This window comes from Coffea arabica, chromosome 5e (assembly GCF_036785885.1).
Source record: "Coffea arabica cultivar ET-39 chromosome 5e, Coffea Arabica ET-39 HiFi, whole genome shotgun sequence".
NCBI classification, from domain to species: Eukaryota; Viridiplantae; Streptophyta; class Magnoliopsida; order Gentianales; family Rubiaceae; genus Coffea; species Coffea arabica.
The window spans coordinates 40,380,442-40,402,266 of NC_092318.1; the positions used below are offsets into that span (position 1 = coordinate 40,380,442).

Genomic DNA, 21,825 nt, shown 5'->3' on the forward strand with positions numbered 1-21,825 from the left:
GTGTAACATAAGATTTTTTTTTGTAAAATTTCTATTTTATATGAAACCATAGAGGTTTTATATGAATATTGAAAATATTAGGGTTGTCATGTGACAATCAATGAATCTATAGGGGATTATGTGTATAATTTATCCTTTTAACTATATATAGAGAACTTTTTCTTAAAAGTATTGAACTAATAGATAGAGATTCAATTTGGGTCCACTTTACTCAAATTACAATTATCCTCCACGATGACGTTGTTTGATAGTTGTTAGCATCCTGAAATTTGCATTCCCGTCAAAATCCATTATTTTTTTTTTTGTCAAAAGGTAAAAATCTATTACTGACGTATTGAATTTTGGTTAGAGACCATTCAGCTGATGGTTCACGTCCAGGCGAGTTGGTTGTCTGCCAAGGTCAAGTTTTCCCAGGCCATAAGTTTTCCTGGCTTATACAACTTTCATGGTCCCTCAAACAATACTTAATTTGGCTCCTAATCTACCAATCTAGTTTGTAGGTTGTTAGCCTTTTACTCTTTTGATGCCTTCCTTTGAAATGATCTCCAGAAATTTGTTGTTCCACTTCAAATATTACATGCTTTGTTTGCTTAGCTTCCATACCATTGAATATTGTTGTTCCACTTCCAACGACACAAACCCCTGGAACTATCTTGACTCTTACTGTGGAAATATTACATACAATCCTAACAGTCCTTCCGGCAGCATTTACAGAGCCAATCTGAATTTCTTGCTTGACACTCTGTCTTCGCATGCATCTTGGACAGACAACAATGGCTTCTATAATTTCAGTACTGGCGATGACCCTTCAAACAAGGTCTATGGCCTCTTTCTCTGTCGAGGTGATGTCAACACTGATGTTTGCAAAGAATGCGTCGCAGATGCCCGCACACGACTACTTCATGAGTGCCCGAATCAAACAGCTGCTATTGTTTGGTATGACGAGTGCTTGGTACGTTTTTCTGACCAGACGATCTTCTCCAAGGCTGATTTGGGAGAGAATTTGACTAGGCGCAATCCAGTCGATGTCCCTGGACCTGACTGGGACAAATTCATAATGGTATTGATCAATTTGTTGCATAACGCTGCGGATGAGGCTGCATATCATGCCATGGGCAAAAAGTTTGCTGTCGAAGAAGGCAATTATTCCACTGATCAAAAGAGATTGTATACCCTTACGCAGTGCACACCAGATCTATCCCCTGATGACTGTAACAGGTGCCTCACAGAGGCTATAAGAGATGTACCCGCGTGCTGTTCCAAGAAGCAGGGAGGGAGAGTAATTTATCCAAGCTGTAACCTGAGGTATGAGGTCTCCAGCTTCTATGATACTGTATCCTCTGCATCGCCAAACTCTCCTGGCGGTCCTCCTCCTAAATCCACTGAAGGTAAGTTCTGCAGCCTTGCTATGGCCGTCTCTTCTTGGAATTGGTGTTGAATACAATCTTAATTCTTACAATTTCTTGTTTGTAGTACTAAATTCACATGCCTTCATTTTAAATTCATACCTTTATTATTGGAATTAATATTATTGAAGTTAGTAGAATATGTAAATATAGGATGAGGGGTGTGAATTCACTTTCAAACGAAAATATGTACCTATAGAAGACCACCACGTAACTTATTGAATTTTCTAAGTCAAATTTTAGTTGAATACGCAACAGTAAGATTTCAGCATTAGCAGATCACATGCAAATTTGGATCCATCATTTGTCATTTATGGACAGTAAATTTAGTCTTTTTGCAAGCATTAGGACTGTAATAACTATTGAATATATGTTCAACTGTTGAAGTAGTATTGTTATGGTCATTGCGGAATCCCTTTAACCGTGATGGCCTGACGTCCGAAAATGGGTTGGGCACTTTTGCATTACGTTTTTATTTAGTTATCTATCCATTTATCTATGATATGGTTTTTAAAACTCATATACTTATGTTATAATTTTATTTTGATTGCTTGATCAGCATACATGAATATAAAGTGCATTTGAGAAAGTTTTTGCATTCAATTTGCTAGAAACATTTATATAGTGTAAAAGGGTTTAAGTTCATGGAAAATTTTCCAATGATTAATCAAATGGAAAAAGTTTGGTATTTTTAATTTAACTTTTGAGTTTAACTAAAATAGTACATGAGTTATATTATGAATGCTATTGATAGCAAAATTGATGTAAAAAAATGAAATTACTATGGCATAATGCAAAGAAGAATCCATTTTAGTTTTTCCACTTTAGGACAAAGACATTGAAGAAGATCGATGATGTATTGTATGCATGTAAAAGATTTTCCGTTATAGTGCAATATATTTGTTTGCTAGTTTGAAATATGATATTAAATAATTAAATTAATGTTACTTCTTTGTGGTTTAATGTTTTGCCTCTTAACCCCTTGTGGTTTCAAAATCGCAATTTTACCTTAGTTGTGCTTTGGCAACGTGAAGCCATTTGATCTTTCTTTGTTTTGTGACAAAACTAGCTGTCAAAATTTTGAATACAATTATTAAGAACTAAAGTAAGATGAATTTCATATTTTAAGAAATAAAGTGCTTAACTTTGAAATTTAATGATTAAAGTGGTAGTATGTCTATAGTTCAAGAGCCCAAAGTAGAAAATAGCTGAGAAAAAAATATACAAGACAAATATTAGCATTGAAATCAACCAATACCATATTTACCCTCTTTGAAGTTAATTTAGCCTAAAAAGGAAAAATCAGTGATCCACTTTCAAAGAAAGTTCAAGGGGCCAGGATAATAGGATAATTTCACATGCACAAGAGATCATGAGGTATAACACTATATGCTTAGTGGCTAAGGTTGAGACCTTAGGATTTAGAGATCTTAAATTCAAATTTCCTTTCTCCTCCACTTTTAAATCCTATCATTGTTTTCTTGCCAAATAAATTTTTTTTACATTTGTTTCACAATGGAATTTTTGTTTTACTTTTTATTTCATCCCCTATAGTTATTGAACCTGGCGTGACCCTAGTAGTTGAAACAATCAGCCCAATGAAATAGGCTATAAATGAGTTGAGTAGAGTCGACTTTGGTTTAATCGATTCAAACTTGACTTAGTTTTATCAAGCTCAAACTCGAGCTTGAACTCAACAAGCTCTCAATGTAACAACTTGAGCTCGAACTTGACTCAAATTTGAATCGAGTTTGAATTCAAACTCGAATTTAAAAAAATTATTTTATTTTTTAAAAAGGAAATAAAATAATAATTTTCTTAACAAATAATAAAATATTAGGAATATAAACGTAATTTTACTATTAAAATAAAAAATAATATATATATATAATTAAGTCGGCTTATGAACTAATGAGTTGAATATCTTTGAACTCGAATTTAAATTCGAGTTTGACTTGATCAGGTTGAGCTCGACTCGAGTTCGATGTTGATCGAGCTCGACTCGAGCTTTGGATTGAATTGCTCGTAGGTGATTCGATTCGTTTAATCCTACCAATAACTCGACCATCCGGCCGAAAGGATTTCTAGTTTGATTGGAGAATGAATTGGTCCGATCAAACCTATTTGACATGGTGGTTCAATTGGAGCCTGTCCGGTTTTCCACTTGACTGGGTTCTTTTTTCTAATACAATTGTGGATCATTGTTTTTGAAATAAAGTGTAATATACTTTTGACTAGATTTGTATGTTGGATTTTCATTTAAATGTGTATAAAATTTTACTACTTGCTTAGTTTTTACTTGATAATTAAATGTTTTATTACATAAACTTGTTTACTTTTTTGTTATACAATTAATTCTTTTAACTTTCAAACTTACAATATTTGAGTTGTTAGAAATTATTTTATTTTTGAAAGATAAAATAATAAAAATAATGCTATATCTTTGAAAATAAGTGATACAATTTTGTTCTATATTTGAATGTGTTATTTAATTATATGCAAGTACAGTAAAATGAAATTGAATCTTCTATTAATATTTGTATGTTCATAATATATCTTTCAAAGTATAACAATTAGTATTTAAAAGTACTTTATTACTATTTTATAATTGTAAATATTAATTTAGTACCCACTACTTCAACTAATGACTGATTGGTTAAACTAGTCACCTGTTGCCCTGGTCCCTCTGTTGGATTTCTTGTCCAATCGAGTTTAATAACTATGCATATTGCCATGTATTCTTCATGTAGGGTCATAAAAAATCAAAATGGAATAACTAAAAACAAATACATGACAAAAGAACAAAAAACACCGCAGAGGAAACACATCGTTGGGTGATTTCCCACCTCAGATCCATGGTCTTCTGAAAGAGAAGGAAACTTATGCTATCCAATTTCACAGGCCACAGATGCGTGGTGCGAAATCATCCAGCAAATAAGAAATAAGGATTTGCACTTCTACACAAGGCTACAAGTGCATAGGGTAAAGATTTTTTTGGTGATTTGTCCAAACACAGTTAAGCTATTGGATTTTACTATTGGATCAAACTTTACATTTTTTATTGTAATTATATTTTGACCCATTTCGCACCGTCAAAGTGTTTTGTACAAATTGAATGACAAAAAATTCATAAATGAGAATGAATTTTAAGTATGTTGTTCTACTTGTGGAAGTAAAATTATTGACATAAATAGACTGTTATGAAAAATTTAGGCACATAAATGGTGAGAAAGTAATAGAGAGGATCTCAACTCTAGCTTTTTGTCTATGTAAGGCTGTCTCAGAGTGACTCTGCCTCGAAGTTTAATAAACTTGATCTCCTATGATCAGCTGACTTTCGAAGCTAAATTAAACTAACTTTCATCCAGGCAAAGGGCGAAGCCCCCCGCGAGCAGCTTTTTCAATTGCTGTCCCATTAATTGGGGTTGCTGTTGTGCTATTTGTCATGGCTTTAGTTTTCCTGAAAAGAAGATTGCGGAAGAGTCGTGTTGCAATGGCACCGGAAACAAGTGGTAAAGTTTATTGATTGCAATTACAGGAAACCTCAGAGGTTTTTGAACTAATAAATTGAGTGAAGTTGCTTATCCCTGGTGTAGATGGAGTTGCTGAGATCTTAACAGCCGAATCCTTACAGTATAGCTTAACTGAAATTCAAATTGCCACAAATAACTTCTCTGTGGATAACAAAATTGGCGAAGGTGGATTTGGTCGTGTATACAAGGTCTTTGCATGAGATATTTTGCTTTTGTGAATTTGAATATCTACACATTTAATATTTCAATTAAATTCTAGTATGCATGTTTAATCAGGGTGTACTTGGTAATGGACAAGAAGTAGCTGTTAAAAGGCTGTCAAGGAGCTCAGTGCAAGGTGCAGAAGAATTTAAAAATGAAATTGTAGTAGTTGCAAAGCTTCAACACAGAAATCTAGTTCGGCTATTGGGATTTTGCCTGGAAGGAGAAGAAAAGATACTCATCTATGAATTTGTTGCCAACAAAAGCCTTGACTACTTTCTCTTTGGTGGGTTCAATCTAGACATACTTATAGTAATTTTTTGTTGCCATCTATGGTGGGTTCTATTTATGGCTCTAGACAAATGTTTAATTCTAGTTTAGACCCTTAAACCACAGACGCACTCAAACTTTAGTTTTTAAACTTTAATTTTGGATATTTCACATTTGTCACACATCATTACAATCACTCACTCAATTGTCAAAGTGGGATGATTTCATTAATAATTATACTGAAGTGGGACAATTTAAAACCTTTAGGGTGAAGTGTCTGTGGAGTGCATTTATATTTTAAAAGCTAAACATATGCTTTCTGGAGTTATTGTTTAAATTTGTGTAGATCCAGAAAATAAACGATCATTGAACTGGTCAAGACGTTACAATATCATTGGAGGTATAGCAAAAGGACTTCTTTATCTGCATGAGGATTCTCGTCTAAGAATTGTTCATCGCGATCTCAAAGTAAGTAATATATTATTGGATGAAAATATGAGTCCAAAGATAGCAGATTTTGGCATGGCAAAGATTTGTGGAGTTGATCAATATGAAGGAAACACAAATAGAATTGCAGGGACAGTGTAAGTTTTGCTCCCATACTATCTTTTCTCACATAATATCACTTTGAATCTTTCATGGAAAATTATGTACACCTCCATTTGATTGCATCATTCGGATTATCTTTGTGCTGATTATAACAATCGTTGTGGCTTGTAGTGGTTATATGGCTCCTGAATACACAAGGTGGGGTCAGTTCTCACTAAAGTCAGACGTGTTTAGTTTTGGGGTTGTAATTTTGGAAATTGTCACGGGCAAGAAGAGCAGTGACTTCCATCAATCTAGAGATTCCGAAGACCTTCTAAGCTATGTAAGTACAAATTGCAAAACCTTTGCTATAGTTGTTACCTTTTTTTTTTTTGGCTTTTGCAGAACTGGGGAGGAGGATTTGATATTGGCACTCCTAATTTTCAACCTTTTATCTTTTCTTTTTTTTTCATTATTAAATTCACCTAAACTTGCAATACCATTTTTTGTGTGAACCAGACCAAAATGGCACGATAATTTATGAACTACCTGCCCTAAATAAATACGTACTTCTGTTTATGTGCTTCTTATGGAAATTTTTAGATGTCGGATGCAAGACTTGTCATAATTGCTATTCTTTCTCTCGTTTTGTACGTTGTCACACACTCAAAGTAGAGTACTTGTAAATTTTAGTAAAGACCATTGTACTTCTTTCTCAGGTTATACTTAACTACAATGATGGGAAAAAAGGTTGCGATTCGAAATCTTTTATGAATAAATCATATGTACACTGACAGTGTATATACTATCACCCTTAGATTCATGATATGTGTGTAAAAGTTAAATTTGAAATTCAAATTTTGCATAGTTGTTGTTCATCAAACACTGACAACAGTGTATACACTGTCTGTTATATCAGTTGCAGCGGAACAGAAGAACAAACAAGAGCAGACAAGAACAACTTGGGGGAAATCAGATTTTATTAGGGTTGCAATCAGAAAAATAGTTTACAAACTAACATAAGGTGTATATATATACAGCCAAACAGACTGGACCCAACAATAGGCCCAAAACAAGACCCGAAACCGTACAGCTCAGCGGGGGTTGAAGATCTAATTCAAGGCATTTCAACAATCTCCACCTTGACTTGAATCTTCCCCGAAAGAATGTAACAGATGCACTAATGAAGTGCCAGAAGTACTCAGAGAATTATCTCTAAGTACCATCAGAATGCCCATAAGGGCCATCAGAAACTTAGGACATTTAGCAAATCCAAACAATGTTTGAACTTGCTATGAGGGACCGGCTTGGTGAACATATCAGCAGGATTGTCAGCAGTGCCAACTTTCTTCACCTTGATCCTTGTCTCAGATCTCAAGAAGTGATATCGGACATCAATGTGTTTAGTCCTCTCATGATGAACTTGATCCTTGGCTAGACATATTGCACTGAGACTATCACAATATATATTAGCCTGATCCTGATGTAGGCCAAGATCTCCAACCAGCCCCTTTAACCAAATTCCCTCTTTAACAGCCTCCGTCAGTGCCATATACTCTGCCTCAGTAGTGGACAGAGTCACTGTAGGTTGTAGAGTTGCTTTCCAACTAACTACAGAATGCCCAAGAGTGAAAACATAACCAGTCATCGACCTCCTACTATCAACATGTCCAGAATAATCAGAATCTGAATAGCCTGTAACCAAACACTCTGTATCACCTCCATAGATGAGACCAACATCAGATGTACCCCTCAAGTACCGAAAAATTCGTTTCACGGCCAGCCAGTGCTCCTTCCCAGGATTAGCCATAAATCTGCTAACAACACTGACTGCATGTGCCAGATCAGGTCTAGTGCAAACCATGGCATACATCAAACTACCCACTGCACTAGAATAGGGAACCTTAGCCATATACTCTATCTCAGCTTCTGACTGTGGTGCGAGCGTAACTGATAGCTGAGCATTCGCTGCACTCGGAGTATTCAAGGGCTTTGCTGTAGACATGCCAAATCTGGATAATACCTTCTCAATATAGCTCTTTTGTGATAAGAAAAGCTTCTTCTGACTTCGATCCCTGAAAATCTCCATTCCCAGAATTTTCTGTGCTGCACCCAAGTCTTTCATCTCAAACTCTGCACTGAGAAGACTTTTCAACTTCTGTATATCAGCTTTGTTCCTCGCAGCTATGAGCATATCATCTACATACAGAATCAAATAGATCATCGAACCATCTTCAAGTTTGTTGTGATATACACAACAATCATACTGACTTCTGTTGTAGCCTAGCTCAATCATGTAGCCGTCAAATCTTTTATACCACTGCCTTGGGGACTGCTTTAATCCATGCAAAGATTTCTTCAACTTGCATACATAATCTTCTTTTCCCGGAACAAGGAATCCATCTGGCTGAGTCATATAAATCTCTTCATCTAACTCTCCATGTAGGAAAGCTGTCTTCACGTCTAGCTGCTCAAGTTCTAAGTCCTGATGTGCAACCATTGCTAGTAGCACCCTGATAGAAGTATGTCTGACCACTGGTGAGAAAATCTCATTGTAGTCTACTCCTTCTCTTTGAGTGAACCCTCTTGCAACAACACGTGCTTTATACTTGATGCCCTCAGCTGGAGAAATTCCTTCCTTCCTTTTAAAGACCCATTTGCAAGTCACAACCTTTCTCTCTGCTGGCCGTTTGACCAATTCCCAAGTGCCATTCTTGTGTAACGACTCCATTTCATCACCCATTGCAGCAAGCCATTGAGCTGACTCACTGCCTGAAATAGCTTCTCTATAGGTAGAGGGTTCGGGAGAATCCACCTCCTCAGCAACCTGAAATGCATAACCTACAAAATCCCGATACCTGCTGGGAGCTTGTACTCCCACTCTTCTTGCACGATCATAAGCAATACCATGCTGCTGAGTTTCTGACGCAGTATGGGATATAGGTGCCAACCTTTCTGCTGATGTAGGTTCTGGAGACTCTACTTCTGCAGGAGGTTCAGTTTCATAGGATAGTTGTTGATGATCACTAAATTGCTGCTGTGATTCAAAACCATTTTGAATGATTTGTAGCTCCACCTGTTTATCAACACCTGCACTTTCTTCAACAACAGTCTTCACAGGGGGGTTAAGTATAGAGTTTTCATCAAAAATTACACTTCTACTAAGTATAACTTTCTTTTCTGAGGGTGACCAGATTCTTTATCCTTTAACCCCATCTCCATATCCCAGAAACACTCCCTTTTTAGCCCTTGGTTCTAGTTTGCCCTCACTGACATGATAATACGCAGTACAACCAAAAGCCTTCAAATTTGAGTAAGTAGGGGACATACCAGACCACACTTCATAAGGTATCTTGCAGTCTATACCTGTATGAGGTGCACGGTTGATCAAGAAGCAGGCCGTGCTTACTGCTTCCGCCCAGAACCTCCTTGGCAACTCAGCATTGAAGAGCATACACCGTGCTCTCTCTAGAAGTGTCTGATTCATGCGTTCTGCTACACCATTTTGTTGTGGTGTGTGCCGAACTGTGTGATGCCGAGCAATTCCTTCATCTTTGCAGAATTCATCGAACTCCTTTGAACAGAATTCCAGGCCATTATCAGTTCTCAGCCTTTTGATCTTCTTTCCAGTTTGATTCTCCACTAAGGCCTTCCACTGCTTGAAGTTCTTGAAAGCTTCACCTTTTTCCTTCATAACGATTACCCAAGTCATCCTTGAATAATCATCAATCATGGATAAAAAATACCGGCAGCCTCCCAAAGACTCAACTCGTGAAGGACCCCAACAGTCAGAATGGATGTAATCTAGTGTGCCTTTTGTCCTGTGAATTGCCTTCCCAAACTTTCTGCGATGTAGTTTACCGAAAGTACAATGTTCACAGAATCCAAGATCGGTGACCTTGTGGCCTTCTAGAAGATCACGTTTAGACAGAATCTGCATCCCCCTTTCGCTCATATGACCAAGCCTAATGTGCCATAGCTTGGTCATATCAGACCTGCGATCTTCAGAAGATGCAACAGCAGCAGCAGCAGAACCTGTTAGCGTAGAACCTTGTAAGATGTACAGGGTGCCATGCTTAACTCCTTTGAGAACCACTAATGAACCTTTACTGATGCACAACTCTCCACTTCCTCCGCTGAACCTGAAACCCTTACTGTCAAGAGTACTAAGTGATATCAGATTCTTCGTCATTTTGGGGACGTGCCTGACTTCGTTCAGTGTGGCAATTTTTCCAGTATGTGTCCTGATCTTAATCGAACCGATTCCAACAGCCTTGCAGACAGCGCTATTAGCCTTAACGACATTTCCGCCATCTATCTCCTCATATGTTGTAAACCATTCTCTATTTGGACATATGTGATAGGACGCCCCAGAATCAAGAACCCACACATCAGAGTGATGTGTTGGTTCGTTTGCAATTAGGGCCAGGTCTTCTTCTGAATTTTCTGCTTCCTTTTCTGCAACTGAAGCTGAAGCGTGTTGTTTTTCCTGCTGTTTCTTCTTCTTGGGACAATCAGATTTCCAATGACCCTTTTCCTTGCAATAGTTACAAACATCCTCCGGCTTGGGACCTTTAGAGAACTGCTTCTTATTTCCGGACTTCTTTTTCCCTAATTTTCCCTTACTACTGCTGACAACTAGCCCAGCAGCCTGATTATCTGTAACATTACCAGCCGCCTTATGGCGCAACTCTCTACTATGCAGTGCTGATCTTACTTCTTCTAAAGTCACTGTATCTTTACCGCCAATAAAAGACTGAACAAAATTCTCATACGATAACGGTAGAGACACTAATAGAATCAACGCGGCATCCTCATCCTCAATTTTAACATCAATATTACGCAATTCAAGAAGAATTGTATTTAATTGATCTAAATGTTCTCGAAGAGGAGTACCTTCATGCATACGCAGACCGAACAGACGTTGCTTTAGGAGCAACTTGTTGGTTAAAGACTTCGTCATATAGAGACTTTCAAGTTTAACCCACAAACCCGCAGCAGTTTCTTCACCGGCGACCTCAGTGATGACATCATCTGCCAGACACAGCATGATTGTCGAGTGAGCCTTTTCCTCCAGACTCATCGACTCTTCATCAACGGAATCCGATTTCTTCTTCGTCAGCGGACTCCACAGACCCTGTTGCTTTAACAGAGCCCGCATCTTGATCTGCCATAGACTGAAACTATTTCTCCCAGTGAACTTGTCGATCTTGATGTTCAAAGCAGACATGTTGTTGCGTGATCCGAGCCCTAGGACAAACCTAGAGCTCTGATACCAGTTTGTTATATCAGTTGCAGCGGAACAGAAGAACAAACAAGAGCAGACAAGAACAACTTGGGGGAAATCAGATTTTATTAGGGTTGCAATCAGAAAAATAGTTTACAAACTAACATAAGGTGTATATATATACAGCCAAACAGACTGGACCCAACAATAGGCCCAAAACAAGACCCGAAACCGTACAGCTCAGCGGGGGTTGAAGATCTAATTCAAGGCATTTCAACACTGTCAGTGTAGGAAAGATCAATCCATCCTTTTATATGATTAAACTTGTCAGTGTAGGAAAGATCAATTCATCCTTTTATATGATTAAACTTGAAATAGAGAGTATTGACAATTGCCTATTGTGAATATTGACATTTACCTGTATATCTATTTAAGCTAATTGAAGTTTTTAAGAATGTACACCTTATGAGTGGGATTATTTCGAAAAGGCTTGGAACCATTGGAGACGCGGCCAAACTTTAGCTCTTTTGGATTCAAGCATTGGAGATTCTTATGCCAGAAATGAAGTCATTCAATGCATCCAAGTTGGCTTACTATGTGTTGAAGAAGATGCCAGTAAAAGACCCACAATGGCTTCCGTGGTCTGCATGCACAATCCTGGTTCTGTTTCCCTACCAACTCCACATCGTCCGGCAGTTTTCCGGAGCAATGGATCGGAGAACAGGGTAGACGAGCTGAAAGTTGATCAATCCAACACTCAAAGAACTTCAGCTCCAAGCTCTGTCAATGATGCATCAATTACTGAACCATATCCCAGATGAAGGAAGAAATAGGCCAATTCTGGAAGAAAATATCAAGTTCATCATCAGCCTTATGTTGTAGATTTTGAAGCATGATTCATTAACCAGGAAGGTATCTAAATTTGCCCACTATTGTTGGAAATTAGGGGATCGCTTCAATGTTTGCTTCTTCACACTAATTGACTTCTTCCACCTTAGGGGTATAAGGATGTGCTTGAAAGAAAATGCAAGTTGTTGTCGCTCTTTAGATATTTTTTAAAAATAGAAGAGCAATTTTATTTATGAACATTAATCCCCAGCTGATCGAACAAACAGTATGTCTTGAACTTTTACCATTTGTACATAGCAAAGTTGGCTTCCAAACTGAGTCTATCAATTATATCATTGTATACGTTTGGTAACAAAACCAATATGAAGGCTGTCTTGGTTCACAATTCTTGGAGTGTGTTATTAGTTAAAAAGAGTTTAAATTATATCAGATTCATCCTGATTTGGAACTTTTTCAGCATTCAATGATTTATTATCACCTAAGCTTTCTTAAGTATTCTATTGTAATAACATTGTACTTGCATTCATACAATCTTCGTATTTGTTATTCCTTCTTTTTTTTTTTTGGTTTAAAGTATTTACCCAATTTTGTCATTTAATTTTCTCTTTTCTTTATTCTTTTCCTTATTGGACTTACCTTTTTCTATTCTTCTTTTTAATGTAACTTAGCCAATCTTTTTCCCTTTTCTTCAAGCAAAGAAAAACCATTCATATAATTGTGTAAATATGATGGCTATCCCAACTATCAATGATTACGCAAAAAAGAAAAAGGATAGTTGATGCATTTATACAATCTTCACATTTAGCATATGAACTTTTTCAAGTGAATAACTACATCTGTGAATTATTCTGCTACATAAATAATCACAAAAAACCTAGAAATCTTGAGAATTTAAAGGTATATAAAATTCTATGAAATCCCCAAATGCATAGATGAAATTTAGAATATGGAAATTGATATTAAAAAATACAAAATTATCAACCCAAAATTATACAAGTGAATATCTTAGCAAGTGTATGGGAGATAATGGCAGATCAACAAAATATTTCTTATTCTTCATCTTGGATTTTTCTTTCCTTCATTTCATTCTTTCTTTTTCTGGGTCAGGAAAAGCTAGGGAATTGTGATGTTGTGATTGACAGGAAAAACTATTGGCACGTTAAGGAGGACTCTGTATTTCATCATTTTTTTTAAAGGGCTTGAAGCCGTTCCCTAATGGTATCTATTGATAGTTTATTGTGACGCATGTCAAGAAAGGATAGGTTGCCGTTTAGAGCTCGAAGGAATTTCAAATATTGAGATTAGTGACGGGGGTTGGTGTGGGCCGAAGTGTAATCGAATCCGGCTGAGCCTTATTTTTAACATGCTCCAACTCGGGTTCGAAATCAACATCGAGTTTCAATTTTAAGCTTGACTTTCCACTCCATTCAATATTTTGACTTTCGTCATGCTTGAAATTTTGATTGACTTTTTCTTAAAATTTAGGTCCTTCTATTACGTGCACTTAGTAGATTGGATAAAAGGTACTATCAAATTCTTTAATTATCACTAAACCTCAATTCGAAATTTGAAAGAAATATTACTATATCGGTTTGAAAAGAAGTTTATCACTAAACTTCTTGTGCTGACATATGAAATAAGAAAAGAAAAAAGAGTCACTTGTTTTTTTCCTGGCAGGAGCTTACGATGATGAAGAAGCTTCTGCACGTGCATTTGACTTGGCAGCATTGAAGTATTGGGGACAAGACACAATTCTTAATTTTCCTGTAATCTTGCAAATCTTTGCATTTTTTTCCCTTTTTTGTTGAAGAATTTTTTTTTAAAATTTTTTAGGTTAGATAATCATAGCGGTTTTGCTTAATGTATGTAGCTCTCGACGTATGAGAATGAGATCATTGAGAAGATATGTGTACAAACGCAATTGGCAATAGGATCACAAATTTCCTTTAAATGTTAGAGCTCCTTTTGATTTTCTTCCTATATTAAAGAATTTACTAGGTTCTCCAATGCAAAACAATAACAAAGATTTTCTTCCTATATTAAAGATTCTAATGCAAAACAATAACAAAGATTTCCTTCTCTTTCTTTTCCACCTCCAATCCTCTCTCTCTCTCATCCACAGCAGGAAAGCATATATTATGGCCTACTACTTAGTAGTGTAGTGGGGATTTTTAGGTTGGTCATCGCTTAAGTTAGAATATGGAGCAAGAGAATATTAGTTCCTTTTCATTCTCGAAAAACCCTGGTTCACAAAAACTGATAACATAAACGAGGATTTACAGGAGTAGCTCTATTGTGACCGGTTTCTTGCAAAAACAAAGATCAGCAACCATCATAATGGTCGCTTCTTACTGATGCTGCAGGCACCCTTGTAACTATGTTCAAAAAGTGGCTCTTAAACTTGATGAATTTTTTAAAACAAAGCAACGCGGAATTGGTCATTAATAAATGGGTAGACGTTGCTTTCCTTGAGGGTTCCTTTGAATTAATCAAAAGAAGATTAAGAAATGTAAATCAGTTTGACAAAATGGTGAACACGTATGTACTGCAAAACAAGTAGTTGGACAGTTTATTGGCATTTTTGACAACAAAAATTATTGGAAAGTTTCAATCCAATTAAAATGCGACAGACTTTACGGGATTTTATGGTAAATTACATGTAATCACCTTGGATTTTTATATTAATATATGATCTCCTTTACATTTCAAAATATCCGCATAAACCCCTATTGTTTCATGTAATATGAAAAATAGACGGAAAACATCAATGGTTACAGTGATTGAACTAGATGTGCTCCAAAAATGCATGTGGTGAATTAATAATATCCACTTAATGCTCCTACAATTTATAAATATCTACTTTAACCCTCTATAGATTTTGTATTTATCCACATAATTCTTCTATAACTTTATACAAGGTGGTCTGATTGTTGTTCGATTTAATATTTAAGTAAGGGCAATAATAGTAGTTCAACTAATTGTGTAACATAAGATTTTTTTTTGTAAAATTTCTATTTTATATGAAACCATAGAGGTTTTATATGAATATTGAAAATATTAGGGTTGTCATGTGACAATCAATGAATCTATAGGGGATTATGTGTATAATTTATCCTTTTAACTATATATAGAGAACTTTTTCTTAAAAGTATTGAACTAATAGATAGAGATTCAATTTGGGTCCACTTTACTCAAATTACAATTATCCTCCACGATGACGTTGTTTGATAGTTGTTAGCATCCTGAAATTTGCATTCCCGTCAAAATCCATTATTTTTTTTTTTGTCAAAAGGTAAAAATCTATTACTGACGTATTGAATTTTGGTTAGAGACCATTCAGCTGATGGTTCACGTCCAGGCGAGTTGGTTGTCTGCCAAGGTCAAGTTTTCCCAGGCCATAAGTTTTCCTGGCTTATACAACTTTCATGGTCCCTCAAACAATACTTAATTTGGCTCCTAATCTACCAATCTAGTTTGTAGGTTGTTAGCCTTTTACTCTTTTGATGCCTTCCTTTGAAATGATCTCCAGAAATTTGTTGTTCCACTTCAAATATTACATGCTTTGTTTGCTTAGCTTCCATACCATTGAATATTGTTGTTCCACTTCCAACGACACAAACCCCTGGAACTATCTTGACTCTTACTGTGGAAATATTACATACAATCCTAACAGTCCTTCCGGCAGCATTTACAGAGCCAATCTGAATTTCTTGCTTGACACTCTGTCTTCGCATGCATCTTGGACAGACAACAATGGCTTCTATAATTTCAGTACTGGCGATGACCCTTCAAACAAGGTCTATGGCCTCTTTCTCTGTCGAGGTGATGTCAACACTGATGTTTGCAAAGAATGCGTCGCAGATGCCCGCACACGACTACTTCATGAGTGCCCGAATCAAACAGCTGCTATTGTTTGGTATGACGAGTGCTTGGTACGTTTTTCTGACCAGACGATCTTCTCCAAGGCTGATTTGGGAGAGAATTTGACTAGGCGCAATCCAGTCGATGTCCCTGGACCTGACTGGGACAAATTCATAATGGTATTGATCAATTTGTTGCATAACGCTGCGGATGAGGCTGCATATCATGCCATGGGCAAAAAGTTTGCTGTCGAAGAAGGCAATTATTCCACTGATCAAAAGAGATTGTATACCCTTACGCAGTGCACACCAGATCTATCCCCTGATGACTGTAACAGGTGCCTCACAGAGGCTATAAGAGATGTACCCGCGTGCTGTTCCAAGAAGCAGGGAGGGAGAGTAATTTATCCAAGCTGTAACCTGAGGTATGAGGTCTCCAGCTTCTATGATACTGTATCCTCTGCATCGCCAAACTCTCCTGGCGGTCCTCCTCCTAAATCCACTGAAGGTAAGTTCTGCAGCCTTGCTATGGCCGTCTCTTCTTGGAATTGGTGTTGAATACAATCTTAATTCTTACAATTTCTTGTTTGTAGTACTAAATTCACATGCCTTCATTTTAAATTCATACCTTTATTATTGGAATTAATATTATTGAAGTTAGTAGAATATGTAAATATAGGATGAGGGGTGTGAATTCACTTTCAAACGAAAATATGTACCTATAGAAGACCACCACGTAACTTATTGAATTTTCTAAGTCAAATTTTAGTTGAATACGCAACAGTAAGATTTCAGCATTAGCAGATCACATGCAAATTTGGATCCATCATTTGTCATTTATGGACAGTAAATTTAGTCTTTTTGCAAGCATTAGGACTGTAATAACTATTGAATATATGTTCAACTGTTGAAGTAGTATTGTTATGGTCATTGCGGAATCCCTTTAACCGTGATGGCCTGACGTCCGAAAATGGGTTGGGCACTTTTGCATTACGTTTTTATTTAGTTATCTATCCATTTATCTATGATATGGTTTTTAAAACTCATATACTTATGTTATAATTTTATTTTGATTGCTTGATCAGCATACATGAATATAAAGTGCATTTGAGAAAGTTTTTGCATTCAATTTGCTAGAAACATTTATATAGTGTAAAAGGGTTTAAGTTCATGGAAAATTTTCCAATGATTAATCAAATGGAAAAAGTTTGGTATTTTTAATTTAACTTTTGAGTTTAACTAAAATAGTACATGAGTTATATTATGAATGCTATTGATAGCAAAATTGATGTAAAAAAATGAAATTACTATGGCATAATGCAAAGAAGAATCCATTTTAGTTTTTCCACTTTAGGACAAAGACATTGAAGAAGATCGATGATGTATTGTATGCATGTAAAAGATTTTCCGTTATAGTGCAATATATTTGTTTGCTAGTTTGAAATATGATATTAAATAATTAAATTAATGTTACTTCTTTGTGGTTTAATGTTTTGCCTCTTAACCCCTTGTGGTTTCAAAATCGCAATTTTACCTTAGTTGTGCTTTGGCAACGTGAAGCCATTTGATCTTTCTTTGTTTTGTGACAAAACTAGCTGTCAAAATTTTGAATACAATTATTAAGAACTAAAGTAAGATGAATTTCATATTTTAAGAAATAAAGTGCTTAACTTTGAAATTTAATGATTAAAGTGGTAGTATGTCTATAGTTCAAGAGCCCAAAGTAGAAAATAGCTGAGAAAAAAATATACAAGACAAATATTAGCATTGAAATCAACCAATACCATATTTACCCTCTTTGAAGTTAATTTAGCCTAAAAAGGAAAAATCAGTGATCCACTTTCAAAGAAAGTTCAAGGGGCCAGGATAATAGGATAATTTCACATGCACAAGAGATCATGAGGTATAACACTATATGCTTAGTGGCTAAGGTTGAGACCTTAGGATTTAGAGATCTTAAATTCAAATTTCCTTTCTCCTCCACTTTTAAATCCTATCATTGTTTTCTTGCCAAATAAATTTTTTTTACATTTGTTTCACAATGGAATTTTTGTTTTACTTTTTATTTCATCCCCTATAGTTATTGAACCTGGCGTGACCCTAGTAGTTGAAACAATCAGCCCAATGAAATAGGCTATAAATGAGTTGAGTAGAGTCGACTTTGGTTTAATCGATTCAAACTTGACTTAGTTTTATCAAGCTCAAACTCGAGCTTGAACTCAACAAGCTCTCAATGTAACAACTTGAGCTCGAACTTGACTCAAATTTGAATCGAGTTTGAATTCAAACTCGAATTTAAAAAAATTATTTTATTTTTTAAAAAGGAAATAAAATAATAATTTTCTTAACAAATAATAAAATATTAGGAATATAAACGTAATTTTACTATTAAAATAAAAAATAATATATATATATAATTAAGTCGGCTTATGAACTAATGAGTTGAATATCTTTGAACTCGAATTTAAATTCGAGTTTGACTTGATCAGGTTGAGCTCGACTCGAGTTCGATGTTGATCGAGCTCGACTCGAGCTTTGGATTGAATTGCTCGTAGGTGATTCGATTCGTTTAATCCTACCAATAACTCGACCATCCGGCCGAAAGGATTTCTAGTTTGATTGGAGAATGAATTGGTCCGATCAAACCTATTTGACATGGTGGTTCAATTGGAGCCTGTCCGGTTTTCCACTTGACTGGGTTCTTTTTTCTAATACAATTGTGGATCATTGTTTTTGAAATAAAGTGTAATATACTTTTGACTAGATTTGTATGTTGGATTTTCATTTAAATGTGTATAAAATTTTACTACTTGCTTAGTTTTTACTTGATAATTAAATGTTTTATTACATAAACTTGTTTACTTTTTTGTTATACAATTAATTCTTTTAACTTTCAAACTTACAATATTTGAGTTGTTAGAAATTATTTTATTTTTGAAAGATAAAATAATAAAAATAATGCTATATCTTTGAAAATAAGTGATACAATTTTGTTCTATATTTGAATGTGTTATTTAATTATATGCAAGTACAGTAAAATGAAATTGAATCTTCTATTAATATTTGTATGTTCATAATATATCTTTCAAAGTATAACAATTAGTATTTAAAAGTACTTTATTACTATTTTATAATTGTAAATATTAATTTAGTACCCACTACTTCAACTAATGACTGATTGGTTAAACTAGTCACCTGTTGCCCTGGTCCCTCTGTTGGATTTCTTGTCCAATCGAGTTTAATAACTATGCATATTGCCATGTATTCTTCATGTAGGGTCATAAAAAATCAAAATGGAATAACTAAAAACAAATACATGACAAAAGAACAAAAAACACCGCAGAGGAAACACATCGTTGGGTGATTTCCCACCTCAGATCCATGGTCTTCTGAAAGAGAAGGAAACTTATGCTATCCAATTTCACAGGCCACAGATGCGTGGTGCGAAATCATCCAGCAAATAAGAAATAAGGATTTGCACTTCTACACAAGGCTACAAGTGCATAGGGTAAAGATTTTTTTGGTGATTTGTCCAAACACAGTTAAGCTATTGGATTTTACTATTGGATCAAACTTTACATTTTTTATTGTAATTATATTTTGACCCATTTCGCACCGTCAAAGTGTTTTGTACAAATTGAATGACAAAAAATTCATAAATGAGAATGAATTTTAAGTATGTTGTTCTACTTGTGGAAGTAAAATTATTGACATAAATAGACTGTTATGAAAAATTTAGGCACATAAATGGTGAGAAAGTAATAGAGAGGATCTCAACTCTAGCTTTTTGTCTATGTAAGGCTGTCTCAGAGTGACTCTGCCTCGAAGTTTAATAAACTTGATCTCCTATGATCAGCTGACTTTCGAAGCTAAATTAAACTAACTTTCATCCAGGCAAAGGGCGAAGCCCCCCGCGAGCAGCTTTTTCAATTGCTGTCCCATTAATTGGGGTTGCTGTTGTGCTATTTGTCATGGCTTTAGTTTTCCTGAAAAGAAGATTGCGGAAGAGTCGTGTTGCAATGGCACCGGAAACAAGTGGTAAAGTTTATTGATTGCAATTACAGGAAACCTCAGAGGTTTTTGAACTAATAAATTGAGTGAAGTTGCTTATCCCTGGTGTAGATGGAGTTGCTGAGATCTTAACAGCCGAATCCTTACAGTATAGCTTAACTGAAATTCAAATTGCCACAAATAACTTCTCTGTGGATAACAAAATTGGCGAAGGTGGATTTGGTCGTGTATACAAGGTCTTTGCATGAGATATTTTGCTTTTGTGAATTTGAATATCTACACATTTAATATTTCAATTAAATTCTAGTATGCATGTTTAATCAGGGTGTACTTGGTAATGGACAAGAAGTAGCTGTTAAAAGGCTGTCAAGGAGCTCAGTGCAAGGTGCAGAAGAATTTAAAAATGAAATTGTAGTAGTTGCAAAGCTTCAACACAGAAATCTAGTTCGGCTATTGGGATTTTGCCTGGAAGGAGAAGAAAAGATACTCATCTATGAATTTGTTGCCAACAAAAGCCTTGACTACTTTCTCTTTGGTGGGTTCAATCTAGACATACTTATAGTAATTTTTTGTTGCCATCTATGGTGGGTTCTATTTATGGCTCTAGACAAATGTTTAATTCTAGTTTAGACCCTTAAACCACAGACGCACTCAAACTTTAGTTTTTAAACTTTAATTTTGGATATTTCACATTTGTCACACATCATTACAATCACTCACTCAATTGTCAAAGTGGGATGATTTCATTAATAATTATACTGAAGTGGGACAATTTAAAACCTTTAGGGTGAAGTGTCTGTGGAGTGCATTTATATTTTAAAAGCTAAACATATGCTTTCTGGAGTTATTGTTTAAATTTGTGTAGATCCAGAAAATAAACGATCATTGAACTGGTCAAGACGTTACAATATCATTGGAGGTATAGCAAAAGGACTTCTTTATCTGCATGAGGATTCTCGTCTAAGAATTGTTCATCGCGATCTCAAAGTAAGTAATATATTATTGGATGAAAATATGAGTCCAAAGATAGCAGATTTTGGCATGGCAAAGATTTGTGGAGTTGATCAATATGAAGGAAACACAAATAGAATTGCAGGGACAGTGTAAGTTTTGCTCCCATACTATCTTTTCTCACATAATATCACTTTGAATCTTTCATGGAAAATTATGTACACCTCCATTTGATTGCATCATTCGGATTATCTTTGTGCTGATTATAACAATCGTTGTGGCTTGTAGTGGTTATATGGCTCCTGAATACACAAGGTGGGGTCAGTTCTCACTAAAGTCAGACGTGTTTAGTTTTGGGGTTGTAATTTTGGAAATTGTCACGGGCAAGAAGAGCAGTGACTTCCATCAATCTAGAGATTCCGAAGACCTTCTAAGCTATGTAAGTACAAATTGCAAAACCTTTGCTATAGTTGTTACCTTTTTTTTTTTTGGCTTTTGCAGAACTGGGGAGGAGGATTTGATATTGGCACTCCTAATTTTCAACCTTTTATCTTTTCTTTTTTTTTCATTATTAAATTCACCTAAACTTGCAATACCATTTTTTGTGTGAACCAGACCAAAATGGCACGATAATTTATGAACTACCTGCCCTAAATAAATACGTACTTCTGTTTATGTGCTTCTTATGGAAATTTTTAGATGTCGGATGCAAGACTTGTCATAATTGCTATTCTTTCTCTCGTTTTGTACGTTGTCACACACTCAAAGTAGAGTACTTGTAAATTTTAGTAAAGACCATTGTACTTCTTTCTCAGGTTATACTTAACTACAATGATGGGAAAAAAGGTTGCGATTCGAAATCTTTTATGAATAAATCATATGTACACTGACAGTGTATATACTATCACCCTTAGATTCATGATATGTGTGTAAAAGTTAAATTTGAAATTCAAATTTTGCATAGTTGTTGTTCATCAAACACTGACAAC

The 21,825-nt window shown here is 35.5% G+C and overlaps 3 protein-coding genes across 3 annotated transcripts; all 3 read left to right on the forward strand.

The window, feature by feature from the left end:
- Positions 1-577: 577 nt before the first annotated feature.
- LOC113687330 (putative cysteine-rich repeat secretory protein 21) lies at positions 578-1,438 on the forward strand. Its single transcript, XM_027204961.1, has one exon. It carries the CDS (start codon positions 578-580, stop codon positions 1,436-1,438), a length of 861 nt encoding a protein of 286 aa, XP_027060762.1.
- A 3,765-nt stretch (positions 1,439-5,203) lies between these two features.
- On the forward strand, positions 5,204-6,613 carry LOC113688305 (cysteine-rich receptor-like protein kinase 10). Its single transcript, XM_072049694.1, has 4 exons — positions 5,204-5,426; positions 5,757-5,994; positions 6,131-6,281; positions 6,542-6,613. Exons 1-4 carry the CDS (start codon positions 5,204-5,206, stop codon positions 6,611-6,613), a joined length of 684 nt encoding a protein of 227 aa, XP_071905795.1.
- Positions 6,614-15,462: 8,849 nt separating this feature from the next.
- Positions 15,463-21,509, forward strand: LOC140007014 (cysteine-rich receptor-like protein kinase 25). The gene is made up of 6 exons (XM_072049695.1): positions 15,463-16,382; positions 19,769-19,912; positions 19,997-20,121; positions 20,210-20,420; positions 20,751-20,988; positions 21,125-21,509. The coding sequence occupies exons 1-6, from the start codon at positions 15,518-15,520 to the stop codon at positions 21,444-21,446; spliced, it is 1,905 nt and encodes a 634-aa protein (XP_071905796.1). The 5' UTR covers positions 15,463-15,517; the 3' UTR covers positions 21,447-21,509.
- Positions 21,510-21,825: the final 316 nt, after the last annotated feature.